General features: G+C 52.6%; 1 protein-coding gene across 1 annotated transcript in view; it reads left to right on the top strand.

Annotated features, from left to right (window-relative positions):
• The window catches only part of LOC121624255 (histone-lysine N-methyltransferase 2C-like), a 62,059-nt gene that overhangs the window by 35,468 nt on the left and 4,091 nt on the right, over positions 1-22,500 (top strand). The window contains 33 exon segments of the mRNA XM_041961908.1: positions 25-231; positions 3,645-4,302; positions 4,723-5,618; positions 5,697-5,945; positions 6,134-6,465; positions 6,658-6,818; positions 7,012-7,431; positions 7,669-8,048; positions 8,287-8,389; positions 8,580-8,975; positions 9,131-9,242; positions 10,253-10,337; positions 10,463-10,526; positions 10,734-10,966; positions 11,270-11,719; positions 12,339-12,446; positions 12,522-13,505; positions 13,624-13,896; positions 14,453-14,641; positions 15,136-15,297; positions 15,420-15,555; positions 15,873-15,987; positions 16,114-16,289; positions 16,596-16,708; positions 17,201-17,338; positions 18,034-18,085; positions 18,512-18,633; positions 19,359-19,457; positions 20,789-21,001; positions 21,095-21,222; positions 21,586-21,781; positions 21,896-22,105; positions 22,221-22,500. The exon segment at positions 22,221-22,500 is cut by the window's right edge and continues 100 nt beyond it. Coding sequence (XP_041817842.1) covers positions 25-231; positions 3,645-4,302; positions 4,723-5,618; positions 5,697-5,945; positions 6,134-6,465; positions 6,658-6,818; positions 7,012-7,431; positions 7,669-8,048; positions 8,287-8,389; positions 8,580-8,975; positions 9,131-9,242; positions 10,253-10,337; positions 10,463-10,526; positions 10,734-10,966; positions 11,270-11,719; positions 12,339-12,446; positions 12,522-13,505; positions 13,624-13,896; positions 14,453-14,641; positions 15,136-15,297; positions 15,420-15,555; positions 15,873-15,987; positions 16,114-16,289; positions 16,596-16,708; positions 17,201-17,338; positions 18,034-18,085; positions 18,512-18,633; positions 19,359-19,457; positions 20,789-21,001; positions 21,095-21,222; positions 21,586-21,781; positions 21,896-22,105; positions 22,221-22,500 — 8,440 coding nt within the window.

The raw sequence follows: 22,500 nt of genomic DNA, 5'->3' as shown, positions 1-22,500 counted from the left end.
GATGTTGTTTTCTCTGTCCGCCAGCAAAAAGCTCGCGATAACCGGGCGGCTCAGCGCATCAACAAGGTGCAGCTGTCCAACGACCCGCTCAAACGCCACCAGCCCTCGCAGCAGCTGCCGCTGCCGCCGGCGGGGCCGTACGACCCAGTTTCAATGGAGACGGAGGCGGCATTCAAGGACCCGCTAAGGCCCAAAGAGTCAGAACAGGAGCAGGAGTGGAAGCTCAGACAGGTGAGCGGCGTTTCAGTGTGTTTGTCTTTAACACATCATCCCCCCCATGAAGTACGACCAGAGAGAGAAATCGACACCAGACGTCCGTCACAAACCGCAGGATTTAACCAAAACTCATCCTGACATTTGTGCTGGATGGTGTAAAACAGAGAGCAGGAGCCAGAGGCCGACTGCTCAGCTGTCTTTCTGATGTGTTTTACCCCCCAGCATCACTGGCACAAACCTGTGAAACATTCTCTGCTATTGTGCAGAAAGAGTGTTTTTCAGGTGTGTCAGCTGAAATGAAGTGAAAACAGCTGGTTCTGCAGCTGTAGAGCCAAATCTCTTCCTCACGTCTTCATCGTTCAATCTGGTCACTGTGGTCCAATCACAGCGGATGGATGGTGATGGTTTCCCTCTCTGAGTAGTGACCACGGTAACCACCAGGCTGCATGCCGGGGCAGGGGGGGGGCAGAGACGAATTGAGAGATGGGGTACCATGACTTTTACTGGGGGCATGAAAGTGTAAAAAGCATATAGAGCTGTTGTCATTGTGTCATTGATGAAGATGAGCTGAAGATGAAGATGATTGGTGTAATAAGTGTGATGTGCATGCCTGCTGAGCCTCACTCACTCCAACTAATGTCTCTGATGTAATTGTCATTGAAAAGGGAGAGGTAAATGACAGATGGGGAGCCGGTAAGAAGAGGCAGGAAAATCTCCCCCAAAGCAAAGCCCTAAAATCACCAACAGATAAAGATTGTCCCTACCAGGCATCTGTAGCAGGAGGTGGCACAGAGGCTCCGGTAAGATCTCAAGGCGAACCTGTTCGAGGCAGACTTCCTGGATCCATGACCGTCTGAAATCCTCTTCCTGTCCCCGCTTACCGCTGCGTCGGTCCGCACACACTCTGATCACCTGGAGGTCCAGGCTAACACCTGGTAGACAGTCGGTCAGCGCGCTGAACGGACTGCTGCAGCTCGCGTCTACTTTGGAGGAAGAGACGACGAATGCGGAGGAGAGCTGAGTGGATTAGTCCTTTAATTTATTAGTTGATCAAAATGATTCGCCGGTTATCAAACGTTCTCAGACGAGAAGTCGTGTTTTTCTTTGAACAGAATATCCTCACCTTCAGGAAACAGCGATGAGCATTTTCACTGTTTTCTGATGTTTTACAGAGCAGATGACTAATCGATCAATCGAGAAAATAATACGAGGATGAATCGAAAATGAAAGTGAACCTTAGTTAAAGCTCTGAATTCCAGGTTCAACAGAAAGAACAGAATACAGAAGTAAATTCACAGCATCGCTAAGTCGCTTTTCTAAACTATAAACCTCAGCTTGTCGTGAACAGCTAGCAGCGGCGGCTCGCCGTCTGCATCGTAAACCGCCAGCTGCACAAGTCATCAACGAAGCAGGAAGAAGACTGTTGGTCAGCAGATTCTTCTTTACCCTGGACGGCAGAACACACTTGGTGATCTCGCCGGTCGATGGCTGTATCAGAATAAAAGCATCACTGACCTCCAGGACAGACATGTTGATCAGAGACTCTCCCAGACCAAAGAGGATTTCAGACACATGGACCCAGGATCGGCCACAGTCATCTTCTCTGGGCCAAAAGACAGTTTACATTTGAAATTCAGAGGAGGGCTGTGGGAACACTGAGGGGAGTTCGATCTGACCTCAGGAATGCATTACTGACAAAAACAGCTTTATTGATCGCTTCAGTCTGAGAACCGTTGACGTGGAGTTGACCCAGAGTCGCTGTCCGTGGCCTCAGTCTGTCTCAGAACTGACTGATTTTATTCTAAAGGGATGCTGCCTCGCTCTGGATGTTGGTCTGCTGCTGTCCTTCAGCATCCACCTCACACTGATCTGAAAACAGCTCTCAGATGCTCCTGGTCTCAGGATTAGCTGAATGCATCCTGTCACTGATAGTATTCTAAATGTTTTACTGATTCTTCTGAGGCTTTTCTGCTCCCATCACTCAGATAAAAGTGGAGAGAGGCAGTCTGACCTGTCATGGAGCTAAACATGTGAAGTTTGTACTGAGGGTGACGCTAGAGGAAAGATCAAAGAAAGAGATCAGGAACAGTTAGATCCTCCAGATGTGTGGCGTTGACCACCATCAGTGTCAAAAACATACAAACTGTCATACAAGCAGGTGATCAACAGACTAGAGGTCTTCACAGGTCCAAAAAATTGTGCCTGAAGTCCCAAAAACCCAAAGTCCCGACCTGGACCCACTATTTTTCCAAAACTGGGACCCGGACCCTCACAGAACCAAGAAATGTCAGACCCAAATCTAGACGTGAGAGACGGGCCTGATCTGCTTCGATTTCACAGCTGATCATCATGAATTAATTAATCAGTAACTTTGTGTCGTACCTGATGTAACGTGAGTAGTCTTCTCACCTGTGCCTGGCTGCGATGCATCGTCCATCCAGGTGTCCTTTTCCACCTCTCTTACTGATGGAAACATGGCCGATCCACGTTTAGAATCCGCTGTTTGCACTTCAGACAGACGAGGTCTGACCTCTTCATATTCATATTTGTTTTCACTTCAGTGTAGAAGCTGTCGTCTTTACTGTCTCAGGTTAACTCTTGGCATCATGCTTGGCATCCATCGTGATCGGTGATGTCTGATCACAGCCAGGTCTCCTCGGGTCCTCTGGTATCACACATTATGTTAAACGGACCTGGGACCTGACTTGGACCCCATCGACCGTATAAAACAAACTGTAAATCGAAACCGTACAGCTCAGTACAAGTCTCAGCTCTTAGGGTTCAGGTGCACCTGTGAAGACCTATATAACAGACACCTGAGCTCAGGATGTGTCCCAGTCTGAGAGCAGGATCAGCATCTGGACTTCCCTCAGTGTGTGGTCTGTGTGCTGGAGGACGACTGCAGCCTCTCGTTCACTGTGAGCAGGTGTCACTGCAGTTGTGATTAACCAGGTGAGAGACAGATAGGAAAGACCAGTCAGCAGGGAGGACTGATGATCAGCTCAAACAAGATGTGAGTGTAAAGCCCCCCCAGACCTCAACACCACCAGAACCAGAACCACAGGAGGACTAAAGCAGTTCTGTCTGCAGCTTATCTCACGCAGTCTGAATCATTATCCAGCACATCAGTGTGATGAGGTGTTAAAGCTTCAGGTGCTTCACTGAGTCTACTGATGGAGGTGTTTTAGTCATGTGGTTTCTGCTGCCCCCCCTGCACGCTGTCAACCCATTCATCACTGATTCTCCCACCTTTACTGAGAGAGCGAGAGAGAGAGAGCGAGAGAGAGAGAGGGAAAGCGAGCATTTCTAGCTGTCATGTCATCATGTTTTAACTCCACATGTAGAGAGCAGTCAGCACACTGACATCCCTCACTGTGTCTGTCCTCCTCCTCCTCCTGCGTTTCTCCTCCTCTGGTTTTCTCTGCCAGCAAATGCGTCAGAAGAGTAAACAGCAGGCCAAGATTGAGGCGACCCAGAAGTTGGAGCAGGTGAAGAACGAGCAGCTCCTCCAGCAGAGGCAGCAGGAGCAGGTGAAGAACGAGCAGCTCCTCCAGCAGAGGCAGCAGCTGTTGGCTGCTCAGCGTCTCGCCGGCCGACTCTCCCCGGAGTCCGGCAGCCGGAGCCCCATGACGCCCGCCCAGCAGCCCGTAGCCGGAGGAAACGCCTCGCCCCTCCATCCACCAGTGTCTCGGGAGGGTCAGTCCAGACAGCACCTCCTCCTGCAGGGGAGCCAGAGTTCAGGATTGGCCGACGATGTCTTCCTCAGACCACAAGCCCCTCCCCCCTCTGGCTTCTCCTCTCTCCCTCACTCCCCTCACCCCTCCTCCCCCCACCACCAGCCCCCATCTTCCCCACAGATGTTCTCCCCACCCTCCTCCCGCCCCTCCTCACCCTGGGACCCTTACAGTAAGGTGGTGGGAACTCCTCGCCCCACCTCCTCCCAGACTGGTGGCCTCCCAGCCCCCCAGCAGCAGCAGCGTCGCAACTCCCTCAGCGCCTCCCCGGCCCACGATGCCTTTGGTTCCCCCGCACCATCCCCAGACTCTAAAACCTCAGACATCTCCAGGGCCCTTGCACCCCAACCAGGTATTTTTGTTTGCTCCTCCCGGTCACTGTCTCCTCCTTGTTTGCTCCTCCCGGTCACTGTCTCCTTGTTTTCTCCTCTTGGTGACAGTTTCCTCCTTGTTTTCTTGTCCTGGTGATAGTCTCCTCCGTGTATTCTCCTCCTGGTGACAGTCTCCTCTGTCTCTTCTCCTCCCATCACTGTCTCCTCCTTGTTTAATCCTCCTGGTAGCTGTGTCGTCTGTCTCTTCTCCTCCCATCACTGTCACCGCCTTGTCTTCTCCTCTTGGTGACAGTTTCCTCCTTGTTTTCTCCTCCTGCTGATGGTCTCTTCAGTGTCTCCTCCTCCCAGTGACTGTCTCCTCCTTGTTTTATCCTCCTGGTGGCTGTCTCCTCTGTCTCTTCTCCTCTTGGTGACAGTTTCCTCCTTGTTTTCTCTTCCAGGACTCCAACAGAGCAGGGCAGGTATGATGAGCCCCACCTCCAGTTCGGCTCCTGATCATTTGGTCCGCCACGCTGGTATCCGAGCAGCGGAGAACTACCAGAGGACTCCTCAAACCAGCGGTAACATCCGTGTAGTGGTGTCTGAATCGTACGGTCGACCTGGTGAACTGGTCCAGGGTGGGTTGTTTAAAGCCCCCATGCCCCCCCAGCACCAGCCTCAGGCAGAGGTGTTTTGCAGCACAGGAGGAGGAGGAAGGAGGGACCCATCCAGACCCACAGATTTGGGCTTTGCCCTTCCCCAGTCGCAGGACCCTGCCTTCCCCTCCAGTCCGCTGTCAGGACTGGGCTCCCCCCACCTCAGCCCCTACGCCCACCAGGCGCCTGGCACCCCCAGACCTGACTATGGCCAGCAGATCACTGATCCCTTTACCCAGCAGTCACCTTTGTCCTCCCGGCCTTCGCCTGACCCATATGCCAACCCTCAGACCCCTGGTACACCACGGCCGCATTCTGACCCCGCATACCTCACCACACCTCCTGCACTGAGACTGGACCAGTTAAACCAGCAGTCCGCAAACCGTCGGCCGTCGCCCTCCCACCCAAACATGGACCCCTATTCATCCAACCCAGGGACACCCCGCCCATCCGTCACTGAGCGTTTCCCTCGATCACCAGGGAGTCAATGGAGCACTGACCCCTACGCCCAGGCCGTCGGTACACCACGACCCTCACCAGATCCCTATGCCCAACAGCCCTCCACACCGCGGCCCCAGAAGGCCCCTGAGCCCTTCAGCCAGGCCCCAGTGGAGAGCTTGACCCCTCAGCCTGCGGGATCTGGTTCATCCCCTTTGGCTCCAGGACTGTCTGGAGAGACCTTCACTCCGGCACACCACCAGGTAACAGTTAGCACAGAGTTAGTGTGTCTGTACTGCAGCTTTCTCTTTCATTTATTTATTTTCATTTATTCTCTGCAGTTGCAGGAGTCAGGGACCCCCCGCAGCCAGACCCCAAAGCACCCTGGCATGTTGGAGGACAGCAGCTTCTCTGGCCTGGCAAGTCAGACTCCTGGTCACGACCCACTCGAACAGGGTCACATGACACCAGGCCCCTCACAGACGGACAAGACACCAACCAATGAAATGGCAGCGCTGTCCGTGGCTTCTTTAGATGGACCAATGAGCATGCTGCCTCAGCTTGGTGACTCCGAGGAGAAGCTCAGACAGGTAGGACAGGTGTTAAAGTCACTGTGGAAACATGTTTTTTTCTATATGTCAGGATGTCATGTCATGTTTGTTGTTGTTTCTTGAAGCGTAGCTGAATGTTTGGGCGTCTGGTCTCGGCTCTGGTCGGTTCTGGTTCAGAGAGGTTCAGTTCTTGGTCTGTGTACTCAGTTGTTGTGTCTGTTGTGCAGCGTCAGCGGCTCCGGCAGCTCATACTGAGGCAGCAACAGCAGAAGAGCGCGTTACGGCAAGAGAAAGGTCTGCAGGAAGCAGCCTCCAGCTCTGCTCCATCACGTCACTGGTCCCAGGAGGACTCCTCCACTGCTCCTTCAACTGACCTGTTTGGACGGCCCCCACCCCCTTACCCCGGCACCATTAGGCCTGGTGGAGCAGCAGGAGCTCCAGCACCAAGGTTTCCTCCAGGTTTCCTAGGGGAGCAGCAGCGGGGCTTCACGCCCAGTGAGGCTCCATTCCCCAGGCAGAGCCTCCCTAGAGAACTGGGAGTCCGAGGACCGGTCCTGAGGTGAGAGAAGCAAAACCTTGTCCGGACTTCTTCTGATGATGTGTTCTGTTTTACTCATATTTCCTCTCCTTCTCTCCTCTCCTCTCTTATCCTTCTGTCTTCGTGCTCTCCTCTCCTCTCCTCTCCTCCCCTCCCCTCTCCTTCCTCCTCTCCTCTCCTCTCCTCTCCTTCCTCCTCTCCTTGCCTCCCTAGGTTCAGTGTTCCTCCAGGAGCTCCAGTGGGAGTCCAGGACTCTTTCTTGCGTCCTCCTCAAGGTTCATTGCCTGGCACTGGACTGAATGTGGAGATGAGGAGGCCAATGCCTGTGGAGTTCACAGGCATTAGACCCCTCCCTGCTCCTCACATGATGGCAGGTGAGAGGAGCAGTCCAGGAGTGCTTCTACTCAGAAACACTTTTTCCACTTACAGCTGATCGTACTTGTTTACTTTTAATAAGTTTTTCTTTCTGCGTTATGGTATTAATACTTTAACCTCAATGCTTTCTCCCTCACTGATGAAGTCATATCTATCCTGTTTTTGTCACTGATACCCCTTCGCCCTCCCCAGGTGTCCCCCAGCCCTTCCTCCCGCGCTCCCTCCCCATGCAGCAGCACAGCATTATGGGACAACCTTATATCGAGCTCCGACACCGCGCCCCTGAACACCGCCTGAGGCTGCCCTTTGCTCCGCCTGTTGCTCCAGACCCCGAGGCCCCGCCATTGCACCCCAGAGACACCCAGCTGTCTCCAGTCAGGCCTGCTCAGGGGACCAGGGTGGGTGAGATGCCCCTGGGCCAGCAGATGGCGATGGAAAACCAGCAGCACCTCGGCCAAACGGCGGCGCTGCCGCAGAGTGGCGAGTCGACGCTCCCAGGAGCCGAGGGGATGGAGGAGCACCTGGAGGGAGAGGACTCGGCCGTGAAGGATCTGGAGGATGTGGAGGTGAAAGATCTGGTTGACCTCAACCTGAACCTCGACCCTGAAGATGGTACAAACACACGAGTCTCATCTCGATGTTCTCAATATTACTAAATATCAGATGATACGGTTTTTACGCCAGGTTTTCTCTTTTTCTCCTGTTATTAATGTCTCAGAGGTTTGTCGTAATTCCACACAATCGTCTCACTAAGACAAACTTCCTGTTGATTGTTTGTCTGGTTCAACTTGTGGAATCTTGTTGTCATAACAACGATATAATAAGGGAAGTTTCTGCTCACTGTTTCAGGTAAGGAGGACCTGGATCTGGGACCTAATGACCTCCACCTCGATGACTTCCTGCTGTCAGGGAAGTTTGACCTGATAGCCTACGCTGACCCCGAGCTCAATCTGGAGGACAAGAAGGACATGTTCAATGAGGAGCTGGACCTAGGGGAGCCAGTGGAGGAGAAGGAGGTGGCAGCCAGCGGGACCAGAAGGACCGACAGCCACACCTACCCAATTGGCCAGGTCAAACAGGAAGTGCAGGGCAGTGCTAAGACGGACGCCAGCAACGGCCCTTCTGCGGCCCAGCAGCCTGGTGCCCCCACCACCAGCAGACACCCCAGACCTCCAGGAGCTGAGGCACCAGAATCCAGCCAGCCCGGCTCCTCCGCTCTCCTCACTAAGGTCCTCTTTCTTATTTAATGATCACTGTTCAATGACATGAACTAACATCAATCAGCAGCGAAGGGAGGAAATACAATGAACAGCTTCTTCACCTCTTTACCTCCTTCCTCTCTGCTCCCCCCCCCCCCCCTCTCTGCTCGCTCTCTCCCTCCCTCCCTGCTCCCTCTCTGCTCCCTCCCTGCTCCCTCCCCCTCCCTCCCTGCTCCCTCTCTGCTCCCTCCCTTGCTGCTGGGAGAAGGTGGAGGACTCTGGTTCTGGTTCAGTGGTCTTGCCAGCTCTCCAGGCTCAGGATCAGGCTCCGTCGGGCATGTCTCCCAGGGCTCCGCCCCACCTGGCTGGAGGTAAACAGATATGAATGGAGGAAATATTTTTTGAGCTTTGGCACTATTGATCTGCGTTTCTCTGTGATAGATTTTATTGATCCATTATTGATGTTTTTATTGAGCTGATAAGCAGCTAAAGTTGAACCAGAAAATCTCTCTCCCTGTGTCCTCCTCCTCCTCCTCCTCGCCTTCCTCCTCTCATCTCCAGGTCAACATTCTGTGTGCCAGCAGCAGCAGAGACCGTTTGGACCCTCCCCGTCGGCTCTCTTCACCCCCCACCCTCAGGGTCTCCTGGTGTCTCCTCACCCGAGTCTGACTCCTGAGGCCCCCTCTGCACCACCTCATCCGCTGTCACTCCAACCCCAGCCTAGCCTCCTCCTCAACCCCCAGACCCAGCCTCCACACCCGGGGAACTCCACTCAGAGCCAGACCATCTTCCCCCAGAACCAGGACCAGAACAAGCACAGGCCTCTCCTCCTGGAGGAGCAGCCGCTCCTTTTGCAGGACCTCCTGGACCAGGAGCGCCAGGAGCAGCAGCAGCAGAAACAGATGCAGGCCCTGATCAGACAGAGGTCCAGCTCAGAGTCTGTGTTGCCCAACATGGGTAAGACCTGGACCCTGGACCCACATCTCTGCTCTAATCTCTGTTTTTCATTTTTCAAAGGGATTGTTGTGTTGGAATGTTGTATGCTTTTAATTTGGCGAGGCACTTTGTGATCTCTGTGTGTGTGTGTGTGTGTGTGTGTGTGTGTTCAGCAGACTTTGACTCCATCTCTGACCCCATCATGAAGGCCAAGATGGTGGCTCTGAAGGGCATCAACAAGGTCATGACTCAGGGTAACCTGGGACTCAACCCCGCTGTCATCAACAGGTACGGTGACCTCTGACCTCTGTGTTGAGGCTGAGTTTTACTGCCTGAAGCTGCCGAAAGCAGCTGAACAATTATTTTAACGTTCTTCTAAAATAGGACAAGAGACTAAAGGAGAGTTGAAACAGGATACAGACGAGAACAAAATGTCTAAAGTCCAATGAATCACCGTTCACCTCCATCCAACACGTTCGCAGTGAAGCAGATGTGTGTGCTGATCACTGTGGACAGATGAAGGTCGTCAGCCTCAAACACTCGTATGACATTACTAACGTGATGTGAAGAGGCTGTAGTTACTGTTAGATTCACATCAGCAACCTCATGGTGTCTGTCGTCATGAGAACAACATCATCACCTAATCTGAGACACATGATGCTGGAACAGTGGAACCTTCAGAGAGCATGTGTGTGTTTTCTTTGTTAGGATCCCGTTAGCTGTGCCCTAAAGCACAGGTACACATCAGTGATCTGTGTCAGCATGTAGACATAAACTGACAGCAGCAGAGGATTGTGGGTTTTACTTGGTCTGCAGGACAGATGTGATTGTTAAACTGCTTAAAGAACCAAAGTCATCACAGCTTCTGTGAAGATTTGCAGTTGAGGCGCCACCAGAGTGATGAGCAGAGTGATGAGCAGAGCGATGAGCAGAGCGAAGAGCAGAGCGAAGAGCAGAGCGAAGAGCAGAGCGATGAGCAGAGCGATGAGCAGAGCGAAGAGCAGAGCGAAGAGCAGAGCGATGAGCAGAGCGATGAGCAGAGCGATGAGCAGAGCGATGAGCAGCGTGTCCATCGAACAGTCAGTGTTGGTGGATGAGACGTAGGAGCAGACCGACAGACTGACAGACATCACTTTTGACTCTTTCTGTCTGTGTGTGTCTGTGTGTGTCTGTGCGTGTGTGTGTGTGTGTGTCTCTATGTGTGTCTGTGTGTGTCTGTGCGTGCGTGCGTGCGTGCGTGTGTGTGTGTGTGTGTCTATGTGTGTGTGCATGTGCATGTGTGTGTGTGTGTGTGTCAGGTTCCAGCAGGTTCCAGGAACTCAGGGGGGGCCAGTGGCCCTCGGTCCAGAGGGGACTCCTCAGCCTACACACCTGTTGGGACAGGTGAGAACCCTGACAGCTCGTCTCTACTTCACCTGTAATGTGAACTTCCTGTGTGGAACATAACTGTGTGTCCAGTCTTTGCTGAGTTTGGACTCAAACAGGAAGTTTCTTTCTCTTCCTGTCAGGACGGGAAGTTGAACCCCCAGCTGGTGCGACCCAACCCCCCCAGCTTCGGCCCGGGCTTCGTCAGTGAGTATCACCTGTGAAGACTCAAACACTCGCTCTAATACCAACACAAACCATCAGCTGAAAGATTTTTAATAAATACATGACAGGAAACAGCAGAAGAAAAAAGAATCGCCTGAACCACGCTCCATATAAACATACAGACATGTCAGCCCCCCCCCCCCAACCCCTGTAAACCAGATAAAATGAAAGCTGTCGCGTCTCCTGCAGACGAGGCTCAGCGGCGTCAGTACGAGGAGTGGTTGGGGGAGACGCAGCAGCTCCTGCAGATGCAGCAGCGCCTCCTGGAGGACCAGATCGCCTCACACCGCAAGACCAAGAAATCCCTCTCGGCCAAACAGAGAACAGCCAAGAAGGCCGGCCGACCCTTCGCTGAGGAGGACGCCGCTCAGCTCCGCCACATCACCGAGCAGCAGGGGGCGGTCCAGAAACAGCTTGAGCAGGTACACAACACACCTGGAGCCTCATTTATAGCTGTTTCATGTGGACAAAACTGGGTTTGAAAGATGGGGGGGGGGGGGGTTGCTGCATCGTCAGCACATTCCCAAACCCTCAGAGCACAGAGAAGGTCAGGCTGCATGATGCTGCTCAAACCCCAACAATCACACCAGAACAGGTCAGGTGGCCCCCTCTGTCTTTAAAAACTCCTCACACATAGTTCCCAGTTTAAGAAGGTCCAGTGAGGAACTGAAAGCAGCCCCCCTCCCTGTGGATTTATCTGACATTTGTTGGGACTCTCTTCTCAGATTCGGAAGCAGCAGAAGGATCATGCAGAGCTGATTGAAGACTACAGGACCAAACAGCAGCAGCAGAGAGCTCTGCAGCAGCAACCGGCTGCACCCGCCATGATGCCTGCAGGAACGCCCCCCATGCCCCAGACCCTCCTCTCCCAGCCCATGGTGGCCATGCAGGCCCACCCGGGAGGCCCGACCCCGGGTCGTGTCACAAACATCCCCCCTGGTTGGACCCCAGGGGGCATGGCACCGGGGTTGATTGCGCAGAGGATGCCGCCTCATCTGCCTCCCCAGATGCCCCCCGCCCTACCTAATGCCCCCCAGGCTCCCCCACACACCCAGACCCCCGCGGCCATCGTGCCGGGCCTCGCCGCTCCGACAGCGGGCTTCACCGCAGGTCCCCGGGGCCCCACCGGAGGGCCCAATGGAGCCGCAGGGGACGGAGCTGCCCCCCCTCGTCAGGTAACTCACCTGGAATCGACCGCAACATTTTCAGTGGACAGTTAAACTCTGCTCCTCTGCTCCTGACCTCAGCTGCTCTCTGAGTTTAGACCTCCGGGCACGATGGAGCTGTTTGTGTCTCCGTTTCATTTATCTGATATCTTAAAACCTCTTTTAAAAGTTTTATTAGAAAAGAAATGCACTCGACACAGACGTCAAAGCTTTTTATACACCACAGAAGAAGAAGATGTGGCGCAGGGCTGTCTACATGTATATCTGTATTATATGAGTTTTCTGGGTATCCATGTGTACATCTATCGCCACCTGCTGGCCCAGCTGGAATCATGTTTGCTTCCTGTAGATTTTTTTTCATTAGAGGGGGAAAATGTCTTTAGTTTCCACTTTTCAGCTCACACAATCACACAAAGCATCAGCAGCCTATGAAGCGACAGCACAGGAAGGTTTGTCTTTCATGTTGGTCCTCGGTTGTAACAGGATACTTGCAGGCTTTACTTCTTGAAAGTAGGATTAAAAAGCTTCCACAGTTATTGTTGAATTCAGCTTTCTCAGAACGCGAAGCTCCTCAGCCCACAGAGAGCTGAGAGGTTTCTGACTCCACCTCCGTCTCCACGTCCTGCAGGTGAACTTTGACGACAACAACCCGTTCAGCGAGGGTTTCCAGGAGAGAGAGAGGAGGGAGCGGCTGCGAGAGCAGCAGGAGAGGCAGAGAGTTCAGCTCATGCAGGAGGTAAGACGCCTCGTCATCAGTCGCACAGCAGGAAGTAGAGACGCAGACACGGCTGTTCATGTCTTCTCCTCTCAGGTGGAGCGCCATCGTGCCCTGCAGCAGAGACTAGAGATGGAGCAGCAAGGACACCTGGGAGCCCCCATGGCTCCTGGAGCTGGAGTAGCAGCCGTGCCCCCATCTGGGACTCCATCGGGGGCTCGAGTTGGGCAAACACCGGGACCTGGAGGTCCTGCTGGGCCGGCACCCGCACCTGGAGGTGACAGCCTCTCTCAGATTCCTTTCTTCAGCTCTGAGTTGCCCCAGGACTTTCTCCAGACTCCCCCGGCCTCCAGACCTCCCCCACAGCACCAGAGCCAATTCCCCCAACAGGCAGGCCTCCAGCAGGGCTTCACAGGAGGAGCCTTGCACCCTGGAGCTCACCCAGCTCCAGGTCTACTGCCTGGGGCCACAGCGGAGCGGGGCAGAGCCATACCTGAGCGTGCCCCCCCCATGGATTTGGCTTCTTCCAACCTCCAAACCAGGCCGAGGTTCTTGGGGCCAGCTGGACCTGCAGCCCAGGGACAGGTACGACCAGCCGGAATAGGACCAGCAGAAATGACCCTCTCCCATGCTAGAGGCCAGGCTCCTCGATTTGGACACGACTCCTCCTCTTCCTCCCCCTCTGCCCCCTTCCCGTGCTCCTCCTCTGGAGGCCCCAGCTCCCTTATCCAGCTCTACTCGGACATAATCCCTGACGATAAACCAAAGAAGAAGAGGAGCAGGAAGAGGGATGGAGAGGACGCCGCAGGTGGAGCAGGAGCCAGGACACCACTGTCCTCACACTCTGATGACATCACAGCTCCACCCACCCCTGCTGTCTCAGACACTTCCTGCTCCACGCCCACTCGGAGCAGCATGGACCAATCAGATCTCTCGTTCCCTCTGAGTTCCTCCCTCTGTGGTCTGGCTCCGTCGTCTGAGTTGGAGAGGCAGCTGTCTGTCATCTCTGCAGCCCAGCAGAGAGGCTCCATCCTGGGTCTGGAGTCTCTGAGAGGCCCCCTATCTTGTCTGGAGGTCAAGGTCAGCAGTTTTTATGAGCATCAGTAACCTGTAATACTACTGGCAGAGTATTTGTTGTACTGGTACTGTAGTATATTGCTCACGTGGTTGGTGTTTTGTGTCCTTGTCTTCAATGCAGGAGGAGCATGAGGAGGGAGGAGCATGTGGGGAGGGTGTGGTGAAGATGGAAGAGGGTGAGGGTGAGGGATTCTCCACCCCCTCTCCGCACCATGTGGGGGGTAAAGACGGAGACGGAGGGAAGGAGCTGCTCAGACACCTGCTGAAGGACAAGACCTCTCCGGCCACCACGCCGTCACCCACCAGCCAGGCCCCGCCCCCCGCACGCCGCCAGCTGTCCAGCGAGAGCGTCCGGTCCGAAGAGGAGGACAGGCCTGGTTCCCATGGCAACATGGTGAGGAGGGGGTGAACTTACACCACGGACACATTGTCGTCAGTCTGATACCTGTGGTGATGTTCAGGTCACATGATCTCCTCATAAATGTTTCCAACATACAGTGAACCAATCAGGGCTTATTGTTACTGAAGCTCTGTGTATTAAAGGTGCAGTAAACCCGCTTTGACTGCGTTTAAAGATGATGCATATTCTTTTTTAAACAACACACGACCCAGTCCTGTCACGCCTCACATTTACATTCAAAGTGCCCAAATGCACATAAATGTGAATCAGTGGTCAGACGTTTGAGGGCCGAGACTCTCTTGATTTACGTGGAGGACGTCGTTAAATGAGCAGCTCGAGCTCGTCCTTCACAGCCAATTTCTCAAATCGAAAGATGATGTTTTCCTCTCAGCTTGTCTCAAGCCAGAAAAGTGTTTAGTTTGTGTTTTGGGTGTGTGTTGGTAGGTTTAGGAGGATTAAGTCCATGTAAGACGTGAACATCTGGACACTCAAAATGTGGCTTCACAGAATGTGTCAGCTGAACTCCTGTTTGACCTCTGTCCTCCTCCAGGTCCTCAGTCCAGCTCCAGACCTCCTTGACCCCTCCAGCAGGAAGAAGGCTCAGCGCTGTAAGAGACCCGCTCGGCCGGAGAAAGACAGAGCCCCTCCCAAAACCAAGAGGAAAAAGAGGGAGGAGGAGGAGAAGACGCTCCAGTCCTCCACCACCTCCTCCGACCCACTGGTGACACACCTCACACAGGTAGACCTACAGCACCTCCCTTCTTCTTTCTCAGCACTTCCCTTTTCTCCTTCCTTCCTTCCTTGTCTCCTTCATACCTTGCTTGTCTCCTTCATACCTTGCTTGTCTCCTTCATACCTTGCTTGTCTCCACCACAGCTGCTTCCTCCGTTAATGGACCTTTATTTTATTTCCGTCATGTTAACTGACCTCTGTTAACTTCATTTGCCTTCTTTCGATCTTTCTTTCCTTCTTTCCTTCATGTCCTCCCTTCCTTCCTCTTTCCTTTTTCCTCTCTCAATGTGAACATGAGAACCGGAGATAAGAGTTTTTCTCTCGACAGTGAATCTAAACTCTGTGAATGAGAGTGGGGATTTTCACTTTGAGTGACAGTCCATAAACTGTCAAACAGATGTCCCCCCCAGTGAATCAGGGGACATCTTCTAATGTGAGTCCGACAGAGTGGACGTTACTGACAGCTGATCGTCTGTCTCGGTTGTTGATTGTGCCCCCCAGCTGTCGGTGCTGCCCCTGATGGAGCCAGTTCTGGCCATAGATCTGAGTCTGTTCCCGCCGTACGGCAGCTCCTCTCTGGGCAGAGACTCCAGACTGACTGGCTCATTCGGCAACGCCTGTCTGGACGGAGTCACGGACTACTACTCCCAGCTCATATACAAGGTACTACTGCAGTAATACCACAGTAGTACTACAATACTGCTTCTGTGACACAGATGTTTGACTCCCTGCTACGCTGAAAACAATCTTTTTTTCCATCATTTCCCCTCTATCTGTCCCCCCAGCAGAATAACCTCAGTAACCCCCCGACACCTCCGGCCTCCCTGCCCCCCACCCCCCCACCTGTCGCCAGGCAGAAACTGGTGAATGGCTTCGCCACGACGGAGGAGCTGTCCAGGAAGGACATCACTGAGCAGGACGGTGAGAAAACAGATCACAGCCGCACTGTACCAGGTGGACAGTTTAATATGGGGGGGTCTGTGGGGACTGACTGACTTTTAGAGGCAGCCTCTAGTGGCCCTCCCCAACGCGGATCCAAAAAATGCAAAAAAACAGTGCCAAACAAAATAAAAGTGTGTGCACAGTTGCACAATGCAGCACGTTGGCGAGCGCAGTGTCACATACAGAGCGGATGTTCAGCTGTCCACTTACTTTTGTCCATAAAGTCCATCACGGAAACCGGCAGCAGCTGATCTGTGGTCACATGTTCAAACCAGCACTGTGTGTTTTTCTCACAGTGAAAGGTGTGAAGCAGAAGGGGGAGGGGTTTCTGCCTCTAAACCACGCCTCCAAAACCGTAGATGTCCCCGCCTCCCTGCCGACCCCGCCCCACAACAACCAGGAAGAGCTCAGGTAAAAAACACGAGTAGATTTCACAACAAAGGAAAAGAAGAATCCTCTGAGGAGCTCCAGTCTCATGTTGTCTTCTTCTTCTGTCGCACTGACACGTCTTTCTTCTTCGTGTGTTGTCCTCCTCAGGGTCCAGGACTCATCAGACCGCGACAGTCCAGACGGCTTCGTCCCATCGTCCTCTCCGGAGAGCGTGGCTGACGTGGAGGTCAGCAGGTACCCCGACCTCTCCTTCATCAAACTGGAGCCGCCCTCGCCCTGCCCATCACCTACATTACCCATCATGCCCTGCGCCTGGGGAAAAGGTCAGTCCTCAGTGGTTTTGAAGAAGTTTGCTTATTCAGTGAGACCATCAGCTGCATGTGTCGCTGGAAAACAGGTCCTGAAGACTTTTATAAAATGTCTGCGTGTCCTAGAAAGTCTTGAAAGTGTGGATCAGTTGTTTTAGAAAGCAGCTGAGACAGACCTCACATCCTTAAAATCCTTGTTTCTGATTGGCTGTTCCTCCCTAAACATATGATATCACATGTCATCAGTCATGTGATCAGTTGAGAGCTTCAGTATTTTGTGTGTGTGTGTGTGTGTGTGTGTGTGTGTGTGTGTGTGTTCAGGCTCTGCAGTGAAACAGGAAGTGAAGGTGGAGCCTAACCATCAGGATCTTCCCTCCTGCTCTAACACAGACCTGGTTACCATAGCAATAACCCTGAACCCTGTTGCAGCTCAGGTATGTCTCTCTCTCTGTGTCTCTCTCTGTCTCTGTCTGTCTGTCTGTCTGTCTGTCTCTCTCTCTCTCTGTCTCTCTGTCTCTCTCTCCGTCTCTCTCTGTCTCAGTGTCTCTCCGTCTCTCTCTCTCTGTCTCTCTCTCTGTGTCTCTCTGTGTCTCTCTGTCTCTCTCTCTGTCTCTCTCTCCGTCTCTCTCTGTCTCAGTGTCTCTCCGTCTCTCTCTCTCTGTGTCTCTCTCTGTGTCTCTCTCTGTGTCTCTCTGTGTCTCTCTGTCTCTCTCTCTGTGTCTCTCTCCGTGTCTCTCTGTCTCAGTGTCTCTCCGTCTGTCTCTCTCTCTCTCTGTCTCTCTTTCTGTGTCTCTCTCTGTCTGTCTCAGTGTCTCTCTCTCTCGCTGTCTCTCTGTCTCTCTCTCTCTCTCTCCGTCTCTCTCTCTCTGTATGTTGAGTCATTAGGCCCTCCCTCCTGATGACATCACTGTGACTGTGTTCTACAGAACGTTGCAGGTGTGATGGCGGCGGTGGCGGAGCTGCTGCAGGTCCCCGTTCCTGTCGACTACCAGCTGAGCCGACCCGCGGCCCCCGAGCGCAGCTCCCTGGCCCTGCTGGCTGGAGTCCGAGTGCCGCTGACACAGGTAAGAGAAAGTACTGCAAGTGCCAGTGCATGCAGTAGATGTACTGCATGTACTTGTACTGCATGTGCAGTCAGTCGTGTCCCTGAAGCTGACATACAGGAAACAATTGGAATGTGAAAGGCTGTCTGTCATGGCTGCTTTCAGCCAGACTTCCCGCCCCCAACTCTGATTGGACAGTTTTCACTGTGGCAGTGGGGGGGGGGGGGGGGGGGGGGGGGGGGGGGGGGGCAGTTTTTTTTTGGCAGTTTTTCTTGCAGCTCTTTTATACTTTTTTTCTGACATAAGCCCTTTGTGTAAGTGTACACATATATAATCTGCTTTTATCTTGATCTTGTATTTCTATTGCCATTATCTGCTGCTTGTACCAACTGAATTTCTCCAGCTGGGGATGAATAAAGTTTATCTTATCTTACCTTAAAGCAGCGACTCTCCTGAGCAGCAGCAACACTCAGCTGTGGTTTGTTTTCAAACCAAACACAGCAGCACGTGTGTGGCATGAAATGACCAGAAAAAGACAAACCATGGGAAATAATGTCACACTGAAAAAACACATCCAACAAACACCTTACACCTTCTGTAAAATACCTTCTCTGCTCCTTCATAATAAAAGTCATTGTTGAGCCTCAGACGAGGTTCAGGAGCTGCTTCTGTGACAGACGATGATTCTCTGAGTGCTGTTTGATGTGTGTGTGCAGGGTTCAACAGGCAGCAGACAGCAGAGACCTCCCCCTGCTGCTGGAAACACTGGTGTGTATGCACACACACGCACGCACGCACGCACGCACACACACCTCCTGACTTGCAATCTCTATTATCAGACATCTGCACATGAATCCAGAGTCTGGAGGCAAAGGGACGAGATCTTGCTCTTGGAAGCGTTCAGGCTTCAGTCTGTAGTCTGAGCAGTTTTCACCAATCACGTCTGAGCAGCACTTGGTTGTGTGCAGGTAGACAGGAGAGCTCAGGTTTTATAGAGACCAGACGAAATGTCTTCAGGACTTCAGATGAGATCAGATCAAACTTGATCACATGGCGGGAATATTTGCATGTTGCAGACAGTAAGAATGAAAAGGAGAGGTAGAAAAGAACAGAGACAGTAAAAAGACTGATGGGTTCAGAGATCACCTGGCTTGTGATTGACAGCTCTCTGTATTCTGTGTGTGTTGCCTCCAGGTGTCAGAACGGACTACATCCAGCATGGTGGCTCTGCTGCTGGTCCTGCCAGGCGTCAGTGTTGCAGCAACTGCAAAGGGCCGCTGGGAAACGGAGTCCACGTCGTCAAGGAGCTCAAACAGGTTGGACGCAGACACCTGTTGAACTGTTTAACACTGATGTCCACACATGCACGGGTGTTTCTTTAAACCGGGTTTTCCCTCCTTTGTTCTCAAAACAAAATTTCATCCACACAAACACTGCAGCAAAAAACAGTGTCCATCAGTATGAAAAGACAAAAACACAACTGAAGCGCTGCCAAGAGCATCCGAACCAGCAGGTGGCGATATAACCCTGACCCTAAAGCCACACTGGCCAGTCAGTAGCCTGAAAAAGCGATTCCTGGTCGGCTACCTGCCGCCACAGGTCCAACTGCTAAATTCCAGATCCTGACCCGCCTTCGCTGTAGTAGGATCCGTAATTACACAACCAGGCCTTGTGTGGACCAGACAGGACACCTGCTGACCTGGTCTCTGCTCTGTGGATGGAGCCCTGCTGGTTACTCCCAGTGACTCCGGGTGCTCAGGTTTTGCTGTTACAGCCTCCAACACGATGGATCTTTGTGTACTGAGCTCAGACTCTCTCAGTCCGGCTTCTTTTCAGTCTCTTCTCAAAATACGTTTGGTATTTGTTTTCTTCACGCTGGTTTTATTCCTGTTCTTTGATCTCATTCAGTTCATTGTCTTCACGTCCTCTGTGCTCATGTCTTCATGTAAAGCACTTTGGAGTCTTATTTAAATAAAGTTTGTTATTACTATGATTAACTGAGATGGCAGACAGGAAATGACTCTGTGTGTGTGTGTTACAGGAGGGTCAGTCCAAACCAGGATCCAGCCTGGTGTTCTGCAGTCCACGCTGCTCTGCACTCTACACGTCTGACCTCCAGACCAGAACAGCTGGAAACAAGGTGAGCGATCGATCAGATTATTGGTTATTAGGGATGCACGATAACAGTTTTTTAAAACCGATAACCAATAACACACACATACACCTGACATCATGACATCAATACCACAAACAAAACCAAAAACAGCGGCGCACAGTGAGAGGTGGTTGCTACGCAACGTACGTGTTTACTTTCAGAGCCGCTGTGCAGTGAGAGATGTGACAGACGAGTAGGCTCATTTTAATCAATAAAATATGTTTTAATCACTATTTTGTGTCACATTATTGAATGCTTTAGTAGTAAGCAGAGTTCTAAGCGGGATAACGTATAGTGAGCAGGTTCCTATGGAGAAATAACCCCCCCGCTTCGCGTCGGGCTAATGTGTCATTCTGAAGGAAGATACATGATCCCTTACTTAGACTGATCTATGTAAACAAACTGAAGAAGGACAGTCCATAGTAAGTCAAGCACCATCATGTCCATGATTAAATCTTCAGTAACCTCAGCCCGTGGGACATCTTTGGCAAATTTCTTGGACTTTTCGAAAGCCTTGCCGACGTGTGTCAGTCCCGGTGGCTTCTTTGCGGCTGGCTTGCTAACGTTAGCGTCTTTAGCAGGCCGGGCGTCCTCATACGCTTTCCAAACTCCGTCAAAGCGGTGGTTATGTTTCAGGTGACTGATCAGGTATTAAAGCTCGTGCCATTTCTCGCTCCTCGTGGAACTCCTTTGGAACATTTGTTACGAATAAACAGCGAACTGTCTCCTTCGGAAACTTTGAAGAAGTCTGAACTCTGTTTTCATAAGCACGCTGTGCCGCATGCTGCATTCATGGTGTAACGTACATTCCCCCGTTCCCTCGTTTGCCAGTCGTTCTTTCGGCCTATTTAACTTCATGTTTCTATTTTTTGTGTGTAACATGTGAAAAAATACTGCGAATATTAATTCAAGTCAGCAACTAGCAAAATTATGACCGAGTTAATGAGTTGTTTTCTGGGATGAGGAGGTATTCTTGATTTTTCCCAGTGAGAAAGAGTTTTTCTGATAATGCCAACGTCACTTGAACGCAGCATTCACTGCAGGCCATTCGGGTCTCATAGTGGGACAAAAACACGTATGTTATCGCGGCTATTCCTCATGATGTCGGACTTATCGGAATGACGTCATAATTTCCTGTTATCGGCCCGATAACTACCGTGCATCCCTATTGGTTATTGATCAGGAGCAGCAGCTGTGTCTGTCATGATGATCAGCTGTCTGTAGAGGAGGACAGTTTGAATCATGTTGCTAAAGATGATGATGATGTAATGGCGTGCAGTTGATGACATCATGACGATCCGTCTGTCTGTCCTCAGGCTGCAGACCCCGTCCTGGTGTCAGATGACTCTGAACGCCCCCCTCCCAGCAGAGTGCAGCACCAGTACACCAACAACATGTCCTCCATTGCTGTCCACACCCTCCTCCACACTCCCTCCTCACCTCCCCCCACCTCCTCCTCGCCACCACTCTCTTTCCCCCCTGCCTCCACCATCACCATGGAGACCAGGCCCCGCATGGACAGCCTAAAGGTGGGTGTGTTGTCCGAGGCAGTGATCAAAAGTGATAGCTGATTGGCTGGGTGATTGACCGGATGAGTGACTGACTTGCTGATTGGTTTACAGGTAAAGGTGAAGTTAAAGCCCCGCCCCCGGGCAGTCACAGGTGGAGAGGACTCGCTGACATCTCGCCACCTGAAGAGGATGAAGAGTTGCCGCTGGAGACGATGGAGCATTAGCATCACCCTCAGCAGGTTAGCTTACACTGAGCTGGTTAGCCTGTTAGCATCACCCTCAGCAGGTTAGCTTACACTGAGCTGGTTAGCCTGTTAGCATCACCCTCAGCAGGTTAGCTTACACTGAACTGGTTAGCCTGTTAGCATCACCATCACACTTAGCTGGTTAGCATCACGTTGAGCTGGTTAGCCTGTTAGCATCACCATCACACTTAGCTGGTTAGCATCACGTTGAGCTGGTTAGCCTGTTAGCATCACACTCAGCAGATTAGCATCACCCTTAGCTGGTTAGCATCACGGTGAGCTAGTTAGCCTGTTAGCATCACACTCAGCAGGTTAACATGTTAGCATTGTTCTCAGTGTCTCTCTCTTTTAACCCAGGGGCCCTTGCATCCCTAATGAGGCGGTTGCCATGCCAACAGAGGAGGAAGTGGATGTGCTGTTGAAGAAGTTTGGGGCGTATCTTCGCCCTGACCCGTTACCCAAAGACCAGCGGAGGTGCTGCTTCTGTAACCAGCAGGGAGACGGACAGACAGACGGACCAGCCAGACTGCTGAACCTGGACCTGGACCTCTGGGTGAGTCTGCTGGTCCCCACTGGACTCTAGTCTGGTCTCTGATGGTAGTCTGGAGCAGCAGATGTATAAGTGAACAGCATCAGTTAACCGTGTGTCCGTCTCTCTGTGTCTCAGGTCCACCTGAACTGTGCTCTGTGGTCCAGTGAGGTGTATGAGACTCAGGCTGGTGCTCTGATCAACGTGGAGCTGGCTCTGAGACGAGGTTTGACCCTTCGCTGCGCTTACTGTCAGCAGACCGGAGCCACAAGTGGCTGCAACCGCCTCCGCTGCACCAACACCTACCACTTCACCTGCGCGCTGCAGGCGCACTGCACTTTCTTCAAGGTACCACACTGTAAAGCACTGCAGCAGCAGTGAGACAGATTCACGTCCTCAGTGAGGTGAACCAACACACAAATCTTCAGACTCCATCACACACCCTCTGCTGTGTCTCCTCCAGGATAAGACCATGCTCTGTCACCTCCATAAGCCCAGGACGGTTCCTCTCAGCGGGGACAGGTCTTCCAGCTGCTCCCCTTCCTCCACCCTGGGACCGACCCCTGACCCTGCAGCGATGGCGGCATGTGACCCGTACGACTCTGAGCTGCGTTGCTTCGCCGTGTTTCGGCGGGTGTTCGTGCAGCGGGACGAGGCGCGGCAGATCGCCGCCGTGGTGCAGCGTAACGAGCGGCAGCACACCTTCCGGGTCGGCAGCCTGCTGTTCCGAAGCATCGGCAGGC

This window comes from Chelmon rostratus, chromosome 20 (genome assembly GCF_017976325.1).
Source record: "Chelmon rostratus isolate fCheRos1 chromosome 20, fCheRos1.pri, whole genome shotgun sequence".
NCBI lineage: Eukaryota > Metazoa > Chordata > Actinopteri > Chaetodontiformes > Chaetodontidae > Chelmon > Chelmon rostratus.
Note: the sequence above shows the minus strand (reverse complement) of the source record. Positions and strands in the feature narration are given on the sequence as shown.